The sequence below is a fragment of the Coregonus clupeaformis genome, unplaced genomic scaffold (assembly GCF_020615455.1).
Source record: "Coregonus clupeaformis isolate EN_2021a unplaced genomic scaffold, ASM2061545v1 scaf1017, whole genome shotgun sequence".
NCBI lineage: Eukaryota > Metazoa > Chordata > Actinopteri > Salmoniformes > Salmonidae > Coregonus > Coregonus clupeaformis.
In genome coordinates this window covers 1-20,940 of record NW_025534471.1, presented here as the reverse complement: position 1 = coordinate 20,940, position 20,940 = coordinate 1, and the positions used below count along the sequence as shown (strand labels likewise).

The 20,940-nt window shown below is 41.9% G+C and overlaps 1 protein-coding gene across 1 annotated transcript in view; it reads left to right on the top strand.

Annotated features, from left to right (window-relative positions):
- The window catches only part of LOC121558902 (zinc finger protein 385B-like), a gene marked incomplete at its 3' end in the record, with an annotated part of 55,505 nt that extends 34,938 nt beyond the window's left edge, over positions 1 to 20,567 (top strand). The window contains exons 3-6 of the mRNA XM_045217337.1: positions 2,598 to 2,708; positions 16,684 to 16,894; positions 18,256 to 18,570; positions 20,386 to 20,567. Coding sequence (XP_045073272.1) covers positions 2,598 to 2,708; positions 16,684 to 16,894; positions 18,256 to 18,570; positions 20,386 to 20,567 — 819 coding nt within the window. The remainder of the gene's footprint in view (positions 1 to 2,597; positions 2,709 to 16,683; positions 16,895 to 18,255; positions 18,571 to 20,385) is intronic.
- Positions 20,568 to 20,940: the final 373 nt, after the last annotated feature.

Genomic DNA, 20,940 nt, shown 5'->3' with positions numbered 1-20,940 from the left:
TGGCAGTTAACTTGAATATGAAATGAACTTAAATATGATTAGACTGTAGTTTACTACAGTGTCTGTAAATGAATACTGATAATGAAAAGAAGTGGAGGTCGCACAACCAACGTGAGTCGAAGTGCAATCAAAAAATGTAATCATCATTGAAAAGGAAAAGGCACAATGCGCACATAGGTTAGGCAACAAGCGAGAGATGCGCCTTTTCATTTTCAATAAGTATGGATAACACATTTATTTCTCTCTGCCTGCAAATCATCCTCCTAAAAGGAAGGCTATATACTATAGGACTATGCAAAACAAGTGTCACTGTCATCATTCTTGCTGCTTCCAGTTCAGTAGCCATACCTACGAGATCAGGTGCGTGTGGTCTCAAATACAGTGGGGAAAAAAAGTATTTAGCAGCCACCAATTGTGCAAGTTCTCCCACTTAAAAAGATGAGAGAGGCCTGTAATTTTCATCATAGGTACACGTCAACTATGACAGACAAAATGAGAAAAAAAATTCCAGAAAATCACATTGTAGGATTTTTAATGAATTTATTTGCAAATGATGGTGTAAAATAAGTATTTGGTCAATAACAAAAGTTTCTCAATACTTTGTTATATACCCTTTGTTGGCAATGACACAGGTCAAACGTTTTCTGTAAGTCTTCACAAGGTTTTCACACACTGTTGCTGGTATTTTGGCCCATTCCTCCATGCAGAGCTCCTCTAGAGCAGTGATGTTTTGGGGCTGTCGCTGGGCAACACAGACTTTCAACTCCCTCCAAAGATTTTCTATGGGGTTGAGATCTGGAGACTGGCTAGGCCACTCCAGGACCTTGAACTGCTTCTTACGAAGCCACTCCTTCGTTGCCCGGGCGGTGTGTTTGGGATCATTGTCATGCTGAAAGACCCAGCCACGTTTCATCGTCAATGCCCTTGCTGATGGAAGGAGGTTTTCACTCAAAATCTCACGATACATGGCCCCATTCATTCTTTCCTTTACACGGATCAGTCGTCCTGGTCCCTTTGCAGAAAAACAGCCCCAAAGCATGATGTTTCCACCCCCATGCTTCACAGTAGGTATGGTGTTCTTTGGATGCAACTCAGCATTCTTTGTCCTCCAAACACGAAGAGTTGAGTTTTGACCAAAAAGTTATATTTTGGTTTCATCTGACCATATGACATTCTCCCAATCCTCTTCTGGATCATCCAAATGCACTCTAGCAAACTTCAGACGGGCCTGGACATGTACTGGCTTAAGCAGGGGGGACACGTCTGGCACTGCAGGATTTGAGTCCCTGGCGGCGTAGTGTGTTACTGATGGTAGGCTTTGTTACTTTGGTCCCAGCTCTCTGCAGGTCATTCACTAGGTCCCCCCTTGTGGTTCTGGGATTTTTGCTCACCGTTCTTGTGATCATTTTGACCCCACGAGGTGAGATCTTGCGTGGAGCCCCAGATCGAGGGAGATTATCAGTGGTCTTGTATGTCTTCCATTTCCTAATAATTGCTCCCACAGTTGATTTCTTCAAACCAAGCTGCTTACCTATTGCAGATTCAGTCTTCCCAGCCTGGTGCAGGTCTACACTTTTGTTTCTGGTGTCCTTTGACAGCTCTTTGGTCTTGGCCATAGTGGAGTTTGGAGTGTGACTGTTTGAGATTGTGGACAGGTGTCTTTTATACTGATAACAAGTTCAAACAGGTGCCATTAATACAGGTAACGAGTGGAGGACAGAGGAGCCTCTTAAAGAAGAAGTTACAGGTCTGTGAGAGACAGAAATCGTGCCTGTTTGTAGGTGACCAAATACTTATTTTCCACCATAATTTGCAAATAAATTCATAAAAAATCCTACAATGTGATTTTCTGGATTTTTTCCCCTCAATTTGTCTGTCATATTTGACGTGTACCTATGATGAAAATTACAGGCCTCTCTCATCTTTTTAAGTGGGAGAACTTGCACAATTTGTGGCTGACTTAATACTTTTTTTCCCCACTGTATATATATATATATATATTTGCGAGAAGAAAAAAAACATATGGGGGATTGGAAGTGATGCATACAATTACATTGATGGAAGTTACAATCTACCAGCAATATTAAAGCTAAAAAAAATATATAAAAAAAAAACGAACGACATTTACAATACTAGCGCAGCACTGCGAATAAACAATAGTTTAGTTTTTTTTCTGTTAAGTTAAACAGCAGTTACATTGCCAGCTACATCAGTCAACTTAAGAGTAGCCAGTACACACTTAACTATGCTCATCTCTCCTGTGCTGGTCCAGCCAGCCTTCCAGAAGCTTGCCTTCACACAGCCTGTCAGCCCGCTCTGTGGTGTTCCCGCGGTCCTAATTCCAACCAGATAAACACTCCAAAACAGCCTACCCGACCGCTCGGAGGCGTCCGCATGGTCCTAAAGCACACCGTTGCCATTTTTTGTATCACATTCCAATTATCAAACTGGGGGGGACAAAAATGCTATTTCAAAATGTGGGAGGGAAATGTAAGTTGCGCCCCTGCTCTCACACACATACTCTCTCTCCTTCTTTCTCTCTCTCCCCCTTTCTTTTTAATCTTCTCTCTCACTCTCTCTCTGTGCTCGTGTTCCAGATGGACCCTGTGCAGAAGGCCGTAATTAATCACACATTTGGAGTCTCCATCGCTCCAAATAGAAAGCAAGTTATTTCCTGCAACATCTGCCAGCTGCGCTTCAACTCAGATGTGAGTATATGGGAATCCCTCCTCGCTCTCTCTCTCTCGCTATCTCTCTCAAGAGACATGGACAGCTTTGTGAACTATGGTAGTAACTATTAAGACATCTGTTTGCATTGTCATTCATCTTCAGGTAGCTAGATTAACCTCTACGGGATCGGTGTCCCGTATACAGGATGGTTGAGCTAACGTGCGCTAATGTGACTGTTGTAAGTAACAGCAAACTTTCCAGGACATAGACATGTCTTATATCGGCAGAAAGTGCACAACAACAAAAAACTTATCATGGCAACTGGTTTGATACATTCACCTCTGAAGGTAAATAATGTAATTCAGTAAACTTGCTCTGATTTGTCATCCTAAGGGTCCCAGAGATAAAATGTAGCTTAGTTTTGTTTGATAAAATCAATTTTTATATTCAAATGTAGGAACTGGGTTCTACAGTTTGAACCCCTGCTGTCTCTGGCTCCACACCCACCCCGCCCGGCCATCTAGATGTGTGAAAGTTAGTGTAGAGTGAGGGAAAAAAGTATTTGATCCCCTGCTGATTTTGTCAAAAATGATATAAATTGATTTGCATTTTAAAGAGGGAAATAAGTATTTGATCCCCTCTCAATCAGAAAGATTTCTGGCTCCCAGGTGTCTTTTATACAGGTAACGAGCTGAGATTAGGAGCACACTCTTAAAGGGAGTGCTCCTAATAATATGCCATTTAGCAGACGCTTTCATCCAAAGCGACTTACAGTCATGTGTGCATACATTTTACATATGGGTGGTCCCGGAGATCGAACCCACTACCCTGGCGTTACAAGCGCCATGCTCTACCAATTGAGCTACAGAGGACCACAGAGGACCACCCTAATCTCAGCTTGTTACCTGGATAAAAGACACCTGTCCACAGAAGCAATCAATCAATCAGATTCCAAACTCTCCACCATGGCCAAGACCAAAGAGCTCTCCAAGGATGTCAGGGACAAGATTGTAGACCTACACATGGCTGGAATGGGCTACAAGACCATCGCCAAGCAGCTTGGTGAGATGGTGACAACAGTTGGTGCGATTATTCGCAAATGGAAGAAACACAAAATAACTGTAAATCTCCCTCGGCCTGGGGCTCCATGCAAGATCTCACCTCGTGGAGTTGCAATGATCATGAGAATGGTGAGGAATCAGCCCAGAACTACACGGGAGGATCTTGTCAATGATCTCAAGGCAGCTGGGACCATAGTCACCAAGAAAACAATTGGAAACACACTACGCCGTGAAGGACTGAAATCCTGCAGCGCCCGCAAGGCCCCCCTGCTCAAGAAAGCACATATACAGGCCCGTCTGAAGTTTGCCAATGAACATCTGAATGATTCAGAGGAGAACTGGGTGAAAGTGTTGTGGTCAGATGAGACCAAAATCGAGCTCTTTGGCATCAACTCAACTCGCCGTGTTTGGAGGAGGAGGAATGCTGCCTATGACCCCAAGAACACCATCCCCACCGTCAAACATGGAGGTGGAAACATAATGTTTTGCGGGTGTTTTTCTGCTAAGTGGACAGGACAACTTCACCGCATCAAAGGGACGATGGACGGGGCCATGTACCGTCAAATCTTGGGTGAGAACCTCCTTCCCTCAGCCATGGCATTGAAAATGGGTCGTGGATGGGTATTCCAGCATGACAATGACCCAAAACACACGGCCAAGGCAACAAAGGAGTGGCTCAAGAAGAAGCACATTAAGGTCCTGGAGTGGCCTAGCCAGTCTCCAGACCTTAATCCTGTAGAAAATCTGTGGAGGGAGCTGAAGCTTCGAGTTGCCAAACGTCAGGCTCGAAACCTTAATGACTTGGAGAAGATCTGCAAAGAGGAGTGGGACAAAATCACTCCTGAGATGTGTGCATACCTGGTGGCCAACTACAAGAAACGTCTGACCTCTGTGATTGCCAACAAGGGTTTTGCCACCAAGTACTAAGTCATGTTTTGCAGAGGGGTCAAATACTTATTTCCCTCATTAAAATGCAAATCAATTTATAACATTTTTGACGTGCGTTTTTCTGGATTTTTTTGTTGTTATTCTGTCTCTCACTGTTCAAATAAACCTACCATTCAAATTATAGACTGATCATGTCTTTGTCAGTGGGCAAACGTACAAAATCAGCAGGGGATCAAATACTTTTTTCCCTCACTGTACAAGCTAATGATCCATCATGTCTGACATTCCTGGGAGTGTGTAAATTTACATTTTGTATTACCATATCATTTTTGTATGTTCTCTATAGTTATGTATCAATTCACCAATTCGGCACATTTGGGCAGACTTGATACAAAATAGTCCAGTATTGCAATGCTTCACTGGATCAATATGAAACTTAGCACACACACTTATGTTGCATTTCAAAGATGATGGAACAAAAAATAAAAAAATAAAATGCTTGTTTTTTTGTTTGTATTATCTTTTACCAGATCTAATGTGTTATATTCCCCTACATTAATTTCAGATTTCCACAAACTTCAAGATTGTGAGTACGTTTTTATGAATCAGTGAGTAGCTCTTTATCCCATGTGAGTACTCAGGGCTAAACATGCAAGGCACCGAGAGCAACCTCTGTCAAGCACGTTATCTTAATAAGTGTAATACATTTTTCTTGAGTACATTGACATTAATGAGCCAGTATGGAAATTAGAGGGGGATACAGGAAGGTTGGAGAAACAGTGGGAAGGGTGGACACAGGGATTGAACCGTTTGTTAGCGTGCCTCTCTCAGGCTCGTTAACATACTGCTTGTTGCGTCTCCTGTTTAATGCCTCTTCAGTTGACAGCAATTGGGCTCTGTTGTCCTCGGTCCAAGTGTTCTGCTCACTCTCTTGCCAGACACGTGAAATGACTGAGCGTGTTTGAGACTGTTGCAGACAGGAAGCATTCAGGAGAGCTTAAGTGTTGTGGTGTTTAAGTATTGTGGAGTTGACATTCTCTGCCCTGTGTAGTTAGGTAGTAGTTATCGACTCTGAAAGGCTCATCAAAGAGATGCAGTCAAAGAGAGAGGGAGCGAGAGAGACAGTGACAGAGAGTGGAGGAAAAAAGAGAGAGATCTTGGGGAATGAGCCCTACTGTGGAAGAGGAGGGTTTCACTGTCTCCACTCATCATGATCATAAAATCAAACAAACCACAGCACTGTGGGCGAAACAGGACTTGGAACATTGACTTTGAAGTTTACTTACCAACTCCTTTGGGAGGGTATCAGGGGAGGTTATTTATTGTGTGTTTCAATGGTTATCCAAGAAACTACAGTGACATTTCAGTTTCTACTGAACTGTAGTGGTGGACTCACATTCCTGGACTCAACAGCATTTCGGAGCAAGAGTGCTGATCTAGGATCAGTTTTTTTGTATTTTAGATCATAATGAATAAGATTACATGGACATGGAGGACCTGATTCTAGATTAGCACTCCTACTCTGAAACACTTTATGAATAAGGTGGTTACTATGTGCATTGGTTACTGTGTGATTGAGAGCATAGCTGATACAATATCAACAACATTGCAGCGGCATTCCACGCCAGATTGCCCAAAAGATAATTATGATGTTTTGGGTCTTCCCCAAATTAATTCCATATTTAATTTAGAACGTAGTGGCTTTACAGTAACATTCTATACAGTACATGACGTCGGAGCCCAGGGTCTCCGCTTTACAGCTCTGTATATGATTCAACTGACAGCTGTTCTAAACTTGAGCAGCACGTGCAACAAGGAGATGCCCCCATCCTCACAGCTAATTGGGCTACTTTTGCAAATGTTTTGTTGTCTGAGTGAGGGGAATGCTCAGATTTGGAGTCCAAATGTGCACTTCACATTTCCATATTATAAAACTCATGTATTTTACAGTATCAATGTTTATGGTCACTATGTTTGCTGTGCAGTTACAAGGATGACATGGCATTATACCCTGTGTTGTTCTGAACAGCATGAGCCTATGTTTGTCGCATTGTGAAGAAAATTTGCCATGTAACACACACTTGAATGCACTCATGACTCCATTCTGTGCGCACCAAAATTGTTATCTCTGAAGTGCCTTGTGAAAGCCTATCACTGTAAGATCATATTTTATAGCTAGTCATGTTGGCAATAGAATAAGCTTTCAAATGATGCCCACCTGACCCAGATTGCGATTTATAATGGGCAGTTTTTGGATTGCGTAAACAACAGTAATTGTGTGATGGTGGGGCTGTGTTCCAAACAAAAAGTGTCCTTGAGAGTTGAAAAAATCACATATTAGTCGAAGGTTCTTTCCTTGAGTCATAAAAGTGCAATGAAATTACTTAAGAATTGTGCACACTTTGGAGAGGTGTGGCCACTTGGAGACACTAGTGAGACCTCTCACTCAAACCCTTGTCATTTTTTTTTGTCTTATGTTGCACCTACCCTAGATTTCCCTGAATTCTTATTATATTACTGAATGTATCCAGAGTATTTTCAGATTTTGTTATCGACAAATGCTGCGAAAAGTACAGTAAATGTACTCCCTTTCAATTGCTACCATGGTTATGCATATGCTTCTCATATTTATTCTGGTAGAAACATTTCAATTTGGCATTATCCATATAGGCCAATTCATACGACTGTAAAGGGTTACAAATCCGCTGCCTTAATCTAAACAATACTCACACTCATATTACAAATTGCATCCTGAGTAAGGCCAAAATGTCACACATTATTTCTCAATAATTATTTTGAATACAGATTTCAAATGTATGCCAAACACCCTTCCCTCCAAGGACCTTTCTACATATTTATAAGAATATCCAAAACATCATGATTATCTTTGGGCCAAACCGGCATGCAATTGCCCTGCAGTATTGATCAGAGAGAAGAAAAAGAATATATAAACAAATCTGAGGCTGGAAATATAAAACCAACTAATAAAAATTTTTTAACGCTTCAAGGCTCTCAGTGTCACTCTCAATAGGCCTTGTCAGTTTCTGTATGAAGTCTATAATCATTGGCTTTGTTAATGTTATATTGCCTTTCATCTCTCTCCATGCAAAACCATGTCATTTAATATTCCCTCGCCCCACTTGTCAGGCGATTCTAACCCCACAGGCCTTGTGGTAGCCTCTGGGAGGCAGGTAAAAAAGCAGAGGTACAGAGCATTCGGAAAGTATTCAGACCCCTTAACTTTTTTCACATTGTGTTATGTTACAGCCTTATTCTAAAATGGTTTAAATAAAATCTATCTACACACAATAACCCATAATGACAAAGCAAAAATAGGTATTTAGATTTTTTGGCAAATTTATAAAAAATAAAAAAAACGGAAATATCACATTTACATAAGTATTCAGACCCTTTACTCAGTACTTTGTTGAAGCACCTTTGGCAGTGATTACAGACTCGATTATTCTTGGTTATGAAGCTCCAAGCTTGGCACACCTGTATTTGGGGAGTTTCTCCCATTCTTCTCTGCAGATCCTCTCAAGCTCTGTCAGGTTGGATGGGGAGCGTCGGTGCACAGCTATTTTCAGCTCTCCAGTGATGTTCGATCGGGTTCAAGTCCGGGCTCTGGCTGGGCCACTCAAGGACTTTCAGAGACTTGTTCCGAAGCCACTCCTGCATTGTCTTGGCTATGTGCTTAGGGTCGTTGTCCTGTTGGAAGGGGAACCTTCTCCCCCAGTCTGAGGTGCGGAGAGCTCTGGAACAGGTTTTCATCAAGGATCTCTCTGTACTTTGCTCCGTTCAGCTTTCCCTCGATCCTGACTAGTCTCCCAGTCCCTGCCGCTGAAAAACATCCCCACAGCATGATGCTGCCACCACCATGCTTCACCATAGGGATGGTGTTAGGTTTCCTCCAGACGTGACGCTTGGCATTCAGGCCAAAGAGTTCAATCTTGGTTTCATCAAACCAGAGAATCTTGTTTCTCATGATCTGAGAGTCTTTAGGTGCCTTTTGGCAAACTCCAAGCGAGCTGTCATGTGCCTTTTACTGAGGAGTGGCTTCTGTCTGGCCACTCTACCATAAAGGCCTGATTGGTGGAGTGCTGCAGCGATGGTTGTCCTTCTGGAAGTTTCTCCCAACTCCAAAGAGGAACTCTGGAGCTCTGTCAGAGTGACCATCGGGTTCTTGGTCACCTCCCTGACCAAGACCCTTCTCCCCCGATTACTCAGTTTGGCCGGGCGAACGGCTCAAGGAAGAGTCTTTCTGGTTCCAAACTTCTTCCATTTAAGAATGATGGAGGCCACTGTGTTCTTGGGGACCTTCAATGCAACAGAAATGTTTCAGTACCCTTCCCCAGATCTGTACCTCGACACAATTCCTTCGTCTTGGTTTTTGTTCTGACATGCACTGTCAACTGTGGGACATTATATAGACAGGTGTGTGCCTTTCCAAATCATGTCCAATCAATTGAATTTACTACAGGTGGACTCCAATCAAGTTGTAGAAACATCTCAATGGAAACAGGATGCACCTGAGCTCAATTTCGAGTGCAAAAGCAAAGAGTCTGAATACTTTATTTTTAGATTGATGAGGGGAAAAAATGTATTTAATCAATTTTAGAATAAGGCTGCACTGTATTGTCATCTTTCTGTTGAAGTGGACTGACGGGTGGTTAGGGTCATGTTCATTAGTACACACAATGGAAAACAAAAATGAACGTTTCTTATTGAACGAGTCCAGGTAGTTCCTCCCTGTTTCAGTCTGTTTTCTTCAGTTTGGTGCCCAATGAATACGACTTTGTTTCAGTAAAGATGCATGGAGGGACAGAGACCATCGACCTGTTAAAGTAGACAGCTAATTGAGGAAACCCAACCAATCAAATATTCAGTAGTGTTTGCAACTTCCTGACATCCCACAAGTTCGCCTCACGTGCTTTGGTCAGGGCTGAATATAATTACCTTTGATACTGATATGTGACACTGTGTGTGTGTGTGTGTGTGTGTGTGTGTGTGTGTGTGTGTGTGTGTGTGTGTGTGTGTGTGTGTGTGTGTGTGTGTGTGTGCGTGCATGCCAAACTGGGTTAAATACTTTTGAAATCATAAATACGTTAGCTGGGGTTTGAGCTTGCCTGGCGCAATGGAACCAATAGAATAGTCACAAAAGTGCAAACTGCACCTTCTGCACTCGAGGTAGGCTAAAGCAAACGCTAAAAGTATTTGAAAGGTTTCAAATAGTATTTGAACCCAGGTGTCTGGTGCGTGCGTGCGCGTCTGTGTTTGGCACCACATATAAAAATGTGATTGAAATAATCCGTACTCTGAGTGAAGATCTAACCCCAATAATATTTCCCAAAGTGAAGTTAGATAGCAATTTACAGCGTTAAATCCGCTGCCACTGTTATTGTATTTTCAGGGGGAAGCATTAGTGGATAGAAAAGGAATAAGATAACCACGAACACTTTGATGTTTTACTCCTATATTTGAGTCCCAAATGTCACACTATTCCCTATTTAGTGCAAGACCTAAGGGTTCTGATCAAAAGTAGTGCACTTTATAGGGAATAGGGTGCCATTTGGGACGCAACCTATAGCTAGACGGCAGAGAATAATCAGATAGGATAGAGCCTGATTCATTGAAGAGAAGGAAGAAGCTTTTATTCACTGAAAAGAGGATCCATTGTTATTTCTAAATTGACTTTATCGAGTAGTTTTCTATGTAGGCTTCTACTATATCTGTAGAGTCTCTAAACACCACAGCTACAGTGGGGAAAAAATGTATTTAGTCAGCCACCAATTGTGCAAGTTCTCCCACTTAAAAAGTTGAGAGAGGCCTGTAATTTTCATCATAGGTACACGTCAACTATGACAGACAAAATTAGAAGAAAAAAATCCAGAAAATCACATTGTAGGATTTTTTATGAATTTATTTGCAAATTATGGTGGAAAATAAGTATTTGGTCAATAACAAAAGTTTCTCAATACTTTGTTATATACCCTTTGTTGGCAATGACACAGGTCAAACGTTTTCTGTAAGTCTTCACAAGGTTTTCACACACTGTTGCTGGTATTTTGGCCCATTCCTCCATGCAGATCTCCTCTAGAGCAGTGATGTTTTGGGGCTGTCGCTGGGCAACACAGACTTTCAACTCCCTCCAAAGATTTTCTATGGGGTTGAGATCTGGAGACGGGCTAGGCCACTCCAGGACCTTGAAATGCTTCTTACGAAGCCACTCCTTCGTTGCCCGGGCGGTGTGTTTGGGATCATTGTCATGCTGAAAGACCCAGCCACGTTTCATCTTCAATGCCCTTGCTGATGAAAGGAGGTTTTCACTCAAAATCTCACGATACATGGCCCCATTCATTCTTTCCTTTACACGGATCAGTCGTCCTGGTCCCTTTGCAGAAAAACAGCCCCAAAGCATGATGTTTCCACCCCCATGCTTCACAGTAGGTATGGTGTTCTTTGGATGCAACTCAGCATTCTTTGTTCTCCAAACACGACGAGTTGAGTTTTTACCAAAAAAGTTATATTTTGGTTTCATCTGACCATATGACATTCTCCCAATCCTCTTCTGGATCATCCAAATGCACTCTAGCAAACTTCAGACGGGCCTGGACATGTACTGGCTTAAGCAGGGGGACACGTCTGGCACTGCAGGATTTGAGTCCCTGGCGGCGTAGTGTGTTACTGATGGTAGGCTTTGTTACTTTGGTCCCAGCTCTCTGCAGGTCATTCACTAGGTCCCCCTGTGTGGTTCTGGGATTTTTGCTCACCGTTCTTGTGATCATTTTGACCCCACGGGGTGAGATCTTGCGTGGAGCCCCAGATCGAGGGACATTATCAGTGGTCTTGTATGTCTTCCATTTCCTAATAATTGCTCCCACAGTTGAATTCTTTAAACCAAGCTGCTTACCTATTGCAGATTCAGTCTTCCCAGCCTGGTTCAGGTCTACAATTTTGTTTCTGGTGTCCTTTGACAGCTCTTTGGTCTTGGCCATAGTGGAGTTTGGAGTGTGACTGTTTGAGGTTGTGGACAGGTGTCTTTTATACTGATAACAAGTTCAAACAGGTGCCATTGATACAGGTAACGAGTGGAGGACAGAGGAGCTTCTTAAAGAAGAAGTTACATGTCTGTGAGAGCCAGATATCTTGCTTGTTTGTAGGTGACCAAATACTTATTTTCCACCATAATTTGCAAATAAATTCATTAAAAATCCTATAATGTGATTTTCTGGAGAAAAAAATGCTCAATTTGTCTGTCATAGTTGACGTGTACCTATGATGAAAATTACAGGCCTCTCTCATCTTTTTAAGTGGGAGAATTTGAACAATTGGTGGCTGACTAAATAGTTTTTTCCCCCACTGTATAGTGGCATCCAAAGAAATAGAATCTAGATTATGTTTCTATGGTGGCATCTATGACAAGGCTGAAGTGGCCAGTGCTTACACATTTGGTCCAAATCAACAGAGAAGGGGATTTTCATAAGGAATATGCCACTCCTCCAATAGCCAGGTATTGCCAGGTGTACAGGGTAAAAGAGGCTAGGAGGGAGTGTGAGTCTGCTCTGGAGCGCTAGACTGACAAGTGATTCAGATGGCCATTCATGCAAAATCAGGGAGGTAGCCTGGTCCCAGATCTGTTTGTGCTGTATAGCCATATAGCACAAACATATCTATAGCACAAGCAGATCTGGGACCAGGCTAGAGTAGAGGTATTGGGCATCTTTACTTGCAATGACTGTGATGTGGTTGTCTTACTTACCTTAGTTAAATGCACTGGACTGTAAGTTGCTCTGACCAAAATGTAAAATGTAATCCTAGGTTTTCCTCATGTCATGATTTTCTCTCTGTAAACCAATAATGAAACTGTAATTTTGGGAATGTGTAAGAATGTATTCTTTGTCCGCTTCAGCGACAATATTAACTTTAGCAGCAAGCTTTACTTGCCAATACATTGTGTCTGGGAGTTGACAAAGTGAATCTGATGTTAACTTTTTTGAAGTTATTAACAACAAAGTGAATCTTATTTTCAGTTAAGGCACTATTGTACTATAATATTAAGTTTTCAATTGAAAATGCATTCAAAGCCCACAATAGCTACACACAAAACACCTCCCACACATAAGCATACAGGTATCAATACAATACAATACAATGCAATACAATACAAATTCATGCCATTGTAGCTTTACAAGTGCCATTTTACAATTAGGCTGCATAACACTGTAGTAACCACTGGTATTTGCTCTCCTTTCTCTTCTTTAAAACAAGCTTATTGTCTTGGCCTGGGATATTGATCAGTCTGATGTATTTTTTTGGCTCAATAGGCCTACCACCATTTGAGATTTCAAAATGAATGTATTAATTAATTTACCCTCTAATTAAAGTTATTTTTGTACATCATTTTACTATCTGCTACATAAACCTACCATTATAATTTTAATGGTAGGTTTATTTGAACAGTGAGAGACAGAATAACAACAACAAAATCCAGAAAAACGCATGTCAAAAATGTTATAAATTGATTTGCATTTTAATGAGGGAAATAAGTATTTGACCCCTATGCAAAACATGACATAGTACTTGGTGGCAAAACCCTTGTTGGCAATCACAGAGGTCAGACGCTTATTGTAGTTGGCCACCAGGTTTGCACACATCTCAGGAGGAATTTTGTCACATTCCTCTTGGCAGATCTTCTCCAAGTCATTAAGGTTTAGAGGCTGACGTTTGGCAACTCAAACCTTCTGCTACCTCCACAGATTTTCTATGGGATTAAGGTCTGGAGACTGACTAGGCCACTCCAGGACCTTAATGTGCTTCTTCTTGAGCCACTCCTTTGTTGCCTTGGCCGTGTGTTTTGGGTCATTGTCATGCTGGAATACCCATCCACAACCCATTTTCAATGACCTGGCTGAGGGAAGGAGGTTCTCACCCAAGATTTGACGGTACATGGCCCTGTCCATCATCCCTTTGATGCAGTGAAGTTGTCCTGTCCCCTTAGCAGAAAAACACCCCCAAAGCATAATGTTTCCACCTCCATGTTTGACGGTGGGGATGGTGTTCTTGGGGTCATAGGCAGCATTCCTCCTCCTCCAAACACGGCGAGTTGAGTTGATGCCAAAGAGCTCCATTTTGGTCTCATGGTCTTGTAGCCCATTCCAGCCTTGTGTAGGTCTACAATCTTGTCCCTGACATCCTTGGAGAGCTCTTTGGTCTTGGCCATGGTGGAGAGTTTGGAATCTGATTGATTGATTGCTTCTGTGGACTCCCTTTAAGAGTGTGCTCCTAATCTCAGCTCGTTACCTGTATAAAAGACACCTGGGAGCCAGAAATCTTTCTGAATGAGAGGGTGTCAAATACTTATTTCCCTCATTAAAATGCAAATCAATTTATAACATTTTTTACATGCTTTTTTCTGGATTTTTTGTTGTTATTCTGTCTCTCACTGTTCAAGTAAACCTACCATTAAAATTATAGACTGATCATTTCTTTGTCAGTGGGCAAACGTACAAAATCAGCAGGGGATCAAATACTTTTTTCCCTCACTGTAGCTTTGTTCCCTTTTCCAACATAAATCCCACTCCAGTATGTCTCAAAATAAAGACATTAAATGTCTCCTTAATGAAAAATGTTCTCTTGGTTTAATTGAAGTGACTATTAGAAAATTAGAAAGGAGCCTTTGGTGCTCCACAGCAGATGGGCTGTGAGAAGCCTTAATCCATTCTAAGCACACTTAAAATGGATCAGTTATTTATCTCATGCCTAGGCCTATGCGTTATCTCCCAGACTCATGGATAAAACATTTGGAGTGTAGTATAAGGTAACCAGTCCATTCAGTATGCATAATAATACAGTCCACAGTCAAAAACGATTACTAGAATTAGTTTAATTTTGGAATATAGGCTAGACCAAGTATGTAACAAAGACATTTAAATCCGTTTTTTAAATGTTTTTCTGCCATGCGTAATATGCGGTCGGCTAAAGTTGTATAACGTCACAGTCATTATTTTAATTAGCGGTTTTGGGGGAGCGTGGGCTCATATATAGGCGGTTAACAAAGAAACTGGTCCTCCTACAGTATATGCTTAATTTAGAGTTATTTATGCACCTTTAGTTGTGATACAGACGTTGGGCTATATGTTTAGTTTTTTAATACATTCTAAGGCAAGCTCTAAAGATGATTTGAAAAAAGTTGCATGAAAGGCATGAGCTCTGATTTGTGTATTGTGCAGGCTGCACACACTTCATCAGTCTCTCATTCACAATTTGACAAGCACTTGAAAATATTCTCAACAGGTCTCACATTTCCCGGCGGCATTCCCCTTGTGGGCGTAATGTCCCCTAAAAAATCAATGCCTTTTGCGGCCGCCCTTGGGATGAATATAATCATTATAATTCCCTTCTCCTGGCTGCCGTGCTCCAAAGCACCTCTCACTCACATGGCTCTCTCAGATATCTCAATTCTTATTAGCCAATGCCAGTCACGTGATCGGGATCCTTCTCAGAGGCATTTCAGCTAAGAAGTAGGCTACAAGTGAATGAAGACAGACACATCAGGGATGCAACTGTGTGTGTCCCTCTTACCGAATTCCAAGGCACGTATTGAAGATGTTAGAAGTGTCCACATTTATCCTACTTTTCATCAGCCAACAAGATGGCCAAACGAACAGCAAAAGCACTAGCCTATGTCAATCTACTATTGCCCACTATTACAAAAGTTGACATATTCTATTGTTCGACTTGTCCTTCTGTGCAATAAATAAATATTCCAAACATACTCTGGGACTGTTGTGGGATGCGATAGATCCCAAATTAATACAACCATTCGCATCAAAAAAACGTTTAAAAGTAATAAAGCTGATGCAACAGATCAGAATTTTTAGCTTAAAATGTTGATAAACTATTAGGCTATTTCTTCACATTATAAGTGCAGCAATGCGCACATGGCAGTAGGCTATAAGTGCAAATATTCCAAAATGAAATCAATAGCACGAAAACACTGTTCTCGAAAATGTGACGGCAAATGTGATTATGCATGTAATGCTTTATTATAAACGTGCATTTTTATGGTGAAAATTATCTTCCCCAAACTTGAAACTCACATGTAGCCTATGTATGCCAGTTAGGCTCTACACTGGTTATAAAGCGGATTAATATGCTTAATTTTAAGAAGTTACTTGGCCACATTAGTTGTGATGCAAATCTTATCAAAACATATAGGCCTGTGGGCTAGGCTACATGAGGTGTGCGACTATGATTTGAAAAAGTCGCAAAAAAAGGCATGCGCTGTTTCTTGCCTTACTGCACAAGCTGGGCATCATTCACAAGTGATAATATATCATTCACAAGTGATAGGCTAATTTTGTCACCCATCAGACTATTCTTGATTTAATGTTGTCTTTACATATACTAAATAATATATGTGTGTAATGAGTTTTGATTTAGAATGGACCATTATCATGCACCTTACATGGGGAAAAAAATACATAATCTATGCACTTAAATTGCGAATGTAGGGTGATTTTCCCGTGGTTCATTTTCATGCCAGCCAGGTTGGCTATACTCCTGTTGTAAAGCGAAGCAATGTGCTTAATATTAGGAAAGTTGATAAATAAATATAATAGGCCTAGCCTATAGAAAGCTGATGGGATCCTCCACTTTTTAATAGAGGCCATCAAAACTCTGTTTTCTCACGCAATTGCATAGCCAATAGAATTGTTTTGTAACATGAGCTCATGAGCTCTCATGAATTGTTTGATTAGATTTTCGAAAACATTTGCATTGATATCAGAGTGATGAGAGGGACAATAGAGTTCTGAGTACCAGGCAGTTAGCAAGTTTGGTAGGCTACTAATGACCATCAGGAGAGTCAGAGCTTGGAGAAGCCTAGTTACCGTCATGTGGAATTTGACTGCGGTCATCATGACTCGTGACTGCTGGTGTGGCGGTAATAAGGTCACCGTAACAGTTCTACATCTGCAAGCATGTGTGTGTTTGTGTGTGTGTGTGGCGGTGATCTCTGTCAGAAATGAGCCTGATGGAACGATTCATTTGTTCCCCTTTCTAGAGCCAAGCCGAGGCGCACTACAAAGGAAGCAAACACGCCAAGAAGCTCAAAGCGCAGGAGACCCCTAAACATAAGACCCTGAAAAACAACAGCACACCCAGCCAGGACAGAGGAAAGAGTATCACATCCTCCACCACCACCTCCTCTTCCTCCTCCTCCTCATCTTCCTCCTCCAGTATCGCTGTCACTGCCTGCAACTCTGAACAACCAGGTTAATAACTCCGCTTGTTTTAGGTTGAGTCCCAAATGGCACCCTATTCCCTACATAGTGCATTAATTTTGACTAGAGCCCTATGTGTGCTCTGGTCGAAGGCAGTGCACTATATTGGGAATACCATTTGGGACAGGCCCATTGTCTGCTCCGAATATTTATGCTGCATGTGCTCTATACAGCCGTTGTCTTATTGGTCTTTATCTCAAGCGTTTGGACTTGTGATGAAACATAACAAAGTGTGTGTATGTGCTTCTCTGTGTGTTATTCTTATACCTCAGCTCAGATGAGCTTGTGAACATGTGTCAGGGTCATTTCAATTTGGTGCCTACATCAATGTACTGAGTTGGATTGCTAAAGTCACTGACCTATGAAAGTGGTGTTGGATTGCATACCCAGTGATCTGAGTTGGGATTGGTAGGCTACGCTACCACCTGGGCTGTTGCTTGGTTTAGTGATAGATGTATCCATGCTGGATAGGTAGTGGTGAGTCCTAATATCAATAATCTGTTATGATATCGATATAATTTGATATCGATATGAGCAAGGCATATTGTTATATCCGTTTAACCCCGCCACAGCTTAGGGGTGGGGCTGGAGAAATGTAAGCACCTGCAAATTCATAGACAAAGCTATGGATCCAAGGAATGACCATCCATGATATCAACATTATAGGCAAAGTGGCCGTCAACAATGGGTTACGACAGTTGAATTAAGCTCATGTGGCATTCAGAAGTTATATTCTTCAAGAATCTATGGGTATATATAATATATGTACCCCCCCCCCACCACCACCAAAAAAAAGCACCCTCATCATGTGTAAATATACTGGCTAACTCATAGGCATGAAAAGGAAGAAATCTGTCCAAAATGGGGAGGTACTACCTGAAATTGCATTTTCGTTTTGGTACAGCCCCTATTAACACGACCCAGCTGTGGAAATGCTCTCTGACTCATCAATCCTGAACAGAGGGAAGTCAGATGGGGTTATGTTGGATGAAGGTTAGTTAAAACCATAGTCGGAGTCTTCTCTTATGGTAACAACGGCATGTATCAATACCTTTACAGACTCTGACATTCAGACTGGTTTGAGGGGGAAAAGGCTCTCAAATCATTAATTCAATTGATCACAGATTGCATGTATCAATGCCCAATTCTGTGGCCTGGTGTGGTCAAGCGGTCTAAGCCACTGCCTCCAGAAACAGCCACTGTATCAGTGCAAGCGTGGGTTTGAGCTAGTGTCCTATCTAATAAAAAACACACAAAAAAAGCCCAGTACTGCTACTTACTAACTCTGTAGCACAACACTGCGTCATGTCGGTTATGAGGTGGTTTAACTGTTGTATCTGTTTGATTTTCAGTTAAAATAGGGTTATATCCAAACAATATCTACACCATGGCGTCTTCAAAACCGTTATTCCCAGCTGCTGGCCTGGCATTGGCACCCTCATCTAGCCTGTGTAAACCTCTGTGTGAGCCCACACCTGCCAGTCCGGCCCCAGAGATGCCAAAGCCTGCCCTCACTAAACCAACCCCAGTGCCTGCTGTGCCTATTGCTCCCGCTCCGTGCGAGCCCTCCGACGAATCAGAGGAAGAGAAGGCCAAGAAGCTCCTCTACTGTTCGTTATGCAAAGTGGCCGTCAACTCCCTCTCCCAGCTTGAGGCTCACAACACAGGTCAGCTAAATGGAATCTACTAGTTGCTAATTGTTTACGTAAAACTTTGGGTATGGTTCATATACAGTGGGGAAAAAAAGTATTTAGTCAGCCACCAATTGTGCAAGTTCTCCCACTTAAAAAGATGAGAGAGGCCTGTAATTTTCATCATAGGTACACGTCAACTATGACAGACAAAATGAGAAAAAAATATCCAGAAAATCACATTGTAGGATTTTTAATGAATTTATTTGCAAATTATGGTGGAAAATAAGTATTTGGTCAATAAAAAAAATGTCTCAATACTTTGTTATATGCCCTTTGTTGGCAATGACACAGGTCAAACGTTTTCTGTAAGTCTTCACAAGGTTTTCACACACTGTTGCTGGTATTTTGGCCCATTCCTCCATGCAGATCTCCTCTAGAGCAGTGATGTTTTGGGGCTGTCGCTGGGCAACACGGACTTTCAACTCCCTCCAAAGCTTTTCTATGGGGTTGAGATCTGGAGACTGGCTAGGCCACTCCAGGACCTTGAAATGCTTCTTACGAAGCCACTCCTTCGTTGCCCGGGCGGTGTGTTTGGGATCATTGTCATGCTGAAAGACCCAGCCACGTTTCATCTTCAATGCCCTTGCTGATGGAAGGAGGTTCACTCAAAATCTCACGATACATGGCCCCATTCATTATTTCCTTTACACGGATCAGTTGTCCTGGTCCCTTTGCAGAAACACACCCCCAAAGCATGATGTTTCCACCCCCATGCTTCACAGTAGGTATGGTGTTTGGATGCAACTCAGCATTCTTTGTCCTCCAAACACGACGAGTTGAGTTTTTACCAAAAAGTTATATTTTGGTTTCATCTGACCATATGACATTCTCCCAATCCTCTTCTGGATCATCCAAATGCACTCTAGCAAACTTCAGACGGGCCTGGACATGTACTGGCTTAAGCAGGGGGACACGTCTGGCACTGCAGGATTTGAGTCCCTGGTGGCGTAGTGTGTTACTGATGGTAGGCTTTGTTACTTTGGTCCCAGCTCTCTGCAGGTCATTGACTAGGTCCCCCCGTGTGGTTCTGGGATTTTTGCTCACCGTTCTTGTGATCATTTTGACCCCACGGGGTGAGATCTTGCGTGGAGCCCCAGATCGAGGGAGATTATCAGTGCTCTTGTATGTCTTCCATTTCCTAATAATTGCTCCCACAGTTGATTTCTTCAAACCAAGCTGCTTACCTATTGCAGATTCAGTCTTCCCAGCCTGGTGCAGGTCTCCAATTTTGTTTCTGGTGTCCTTTGACAGCTCTTTGGTCTTGGCCATAGTGGAGTTTGGAGTGTGACTGTTTGAGGTTGTGGACAGGTGTCTTTTATACTGATAACAAGTCCAAACAGGTGCCATTAATACAGGTAACGAGTGGAGGACAGAGGAGCCTCTTAAAGAAGAAGTTACAGGTCTGTGAGAGTCAAAAATCTTGCTTGTTTGTAGGTGACCAAATACTTATTTTCCACCATAATTTGCAAATAAATTCATAAAAAATCAGACAATGTGATTTTCTGGATTTTTTTTCCTCAATTTGTCTGTCATAGTTGACGTGTAACTATGATGAAAATTACAGGCCTCTCTCATCTTTTTAAGTGGGAGAACTTGCACAATTGGCGGCTGACTAAATACTTTTTTTCCCCACTGTGCTGTACATATAATGTAATAATACATTTCTTGTCTGGGGAGATGTAATTTCTGTCCATCTATGGGATGTGCCCCTTTTGGCTCAAGAGCACCCTTTAAACGTGACGTGTAGCCTCTTTAATTTGCTTGCTTGTTATTCCACATCCTTACCAGGTTCCAAGCACAAAACGATGCTGGAGGCGAGGGATGGAGCAGGGCCTATCAAAGCCTATCCCAGGCCAGGGGCTAAGCTCAAGGTCCAGGCCACCATAACCAAAGGCTCAGGCCTGCAGAACAAGACGTTCCACTGCGAAATCTGTGATGTCCACGTCAACTCAGAGATCCAGCTCAAACAGGTAAAGAAATAGACAATTTCTTTACCTAATACATTTTACCTCTGTACAACAAGTGGATTGAGTTAGACTTGGCAGAACAATCGCCTCAGTGTGTGTGCAACACAACACTAATGTATTTGTCACAAAATCATGTATAGTATAGTTTTTTGTTTCTACAACTTTTTGTGTATGTGCCATGCCATTGCCTGTAAAGTCAAATGAAATTTGAAATGTCTGTAGTATGATATGTCATCTTTCAAAGTTGATCATAGGAAGTCTCTAATTCATAGAATATGGCCTCCATGAGTTAAAAAATAGGCAGGTGGCTTTTGTATTTTCACATAATTACACTGTCGAATTTGCGGTTGATAACTTCACGTTGATAATGAATAGG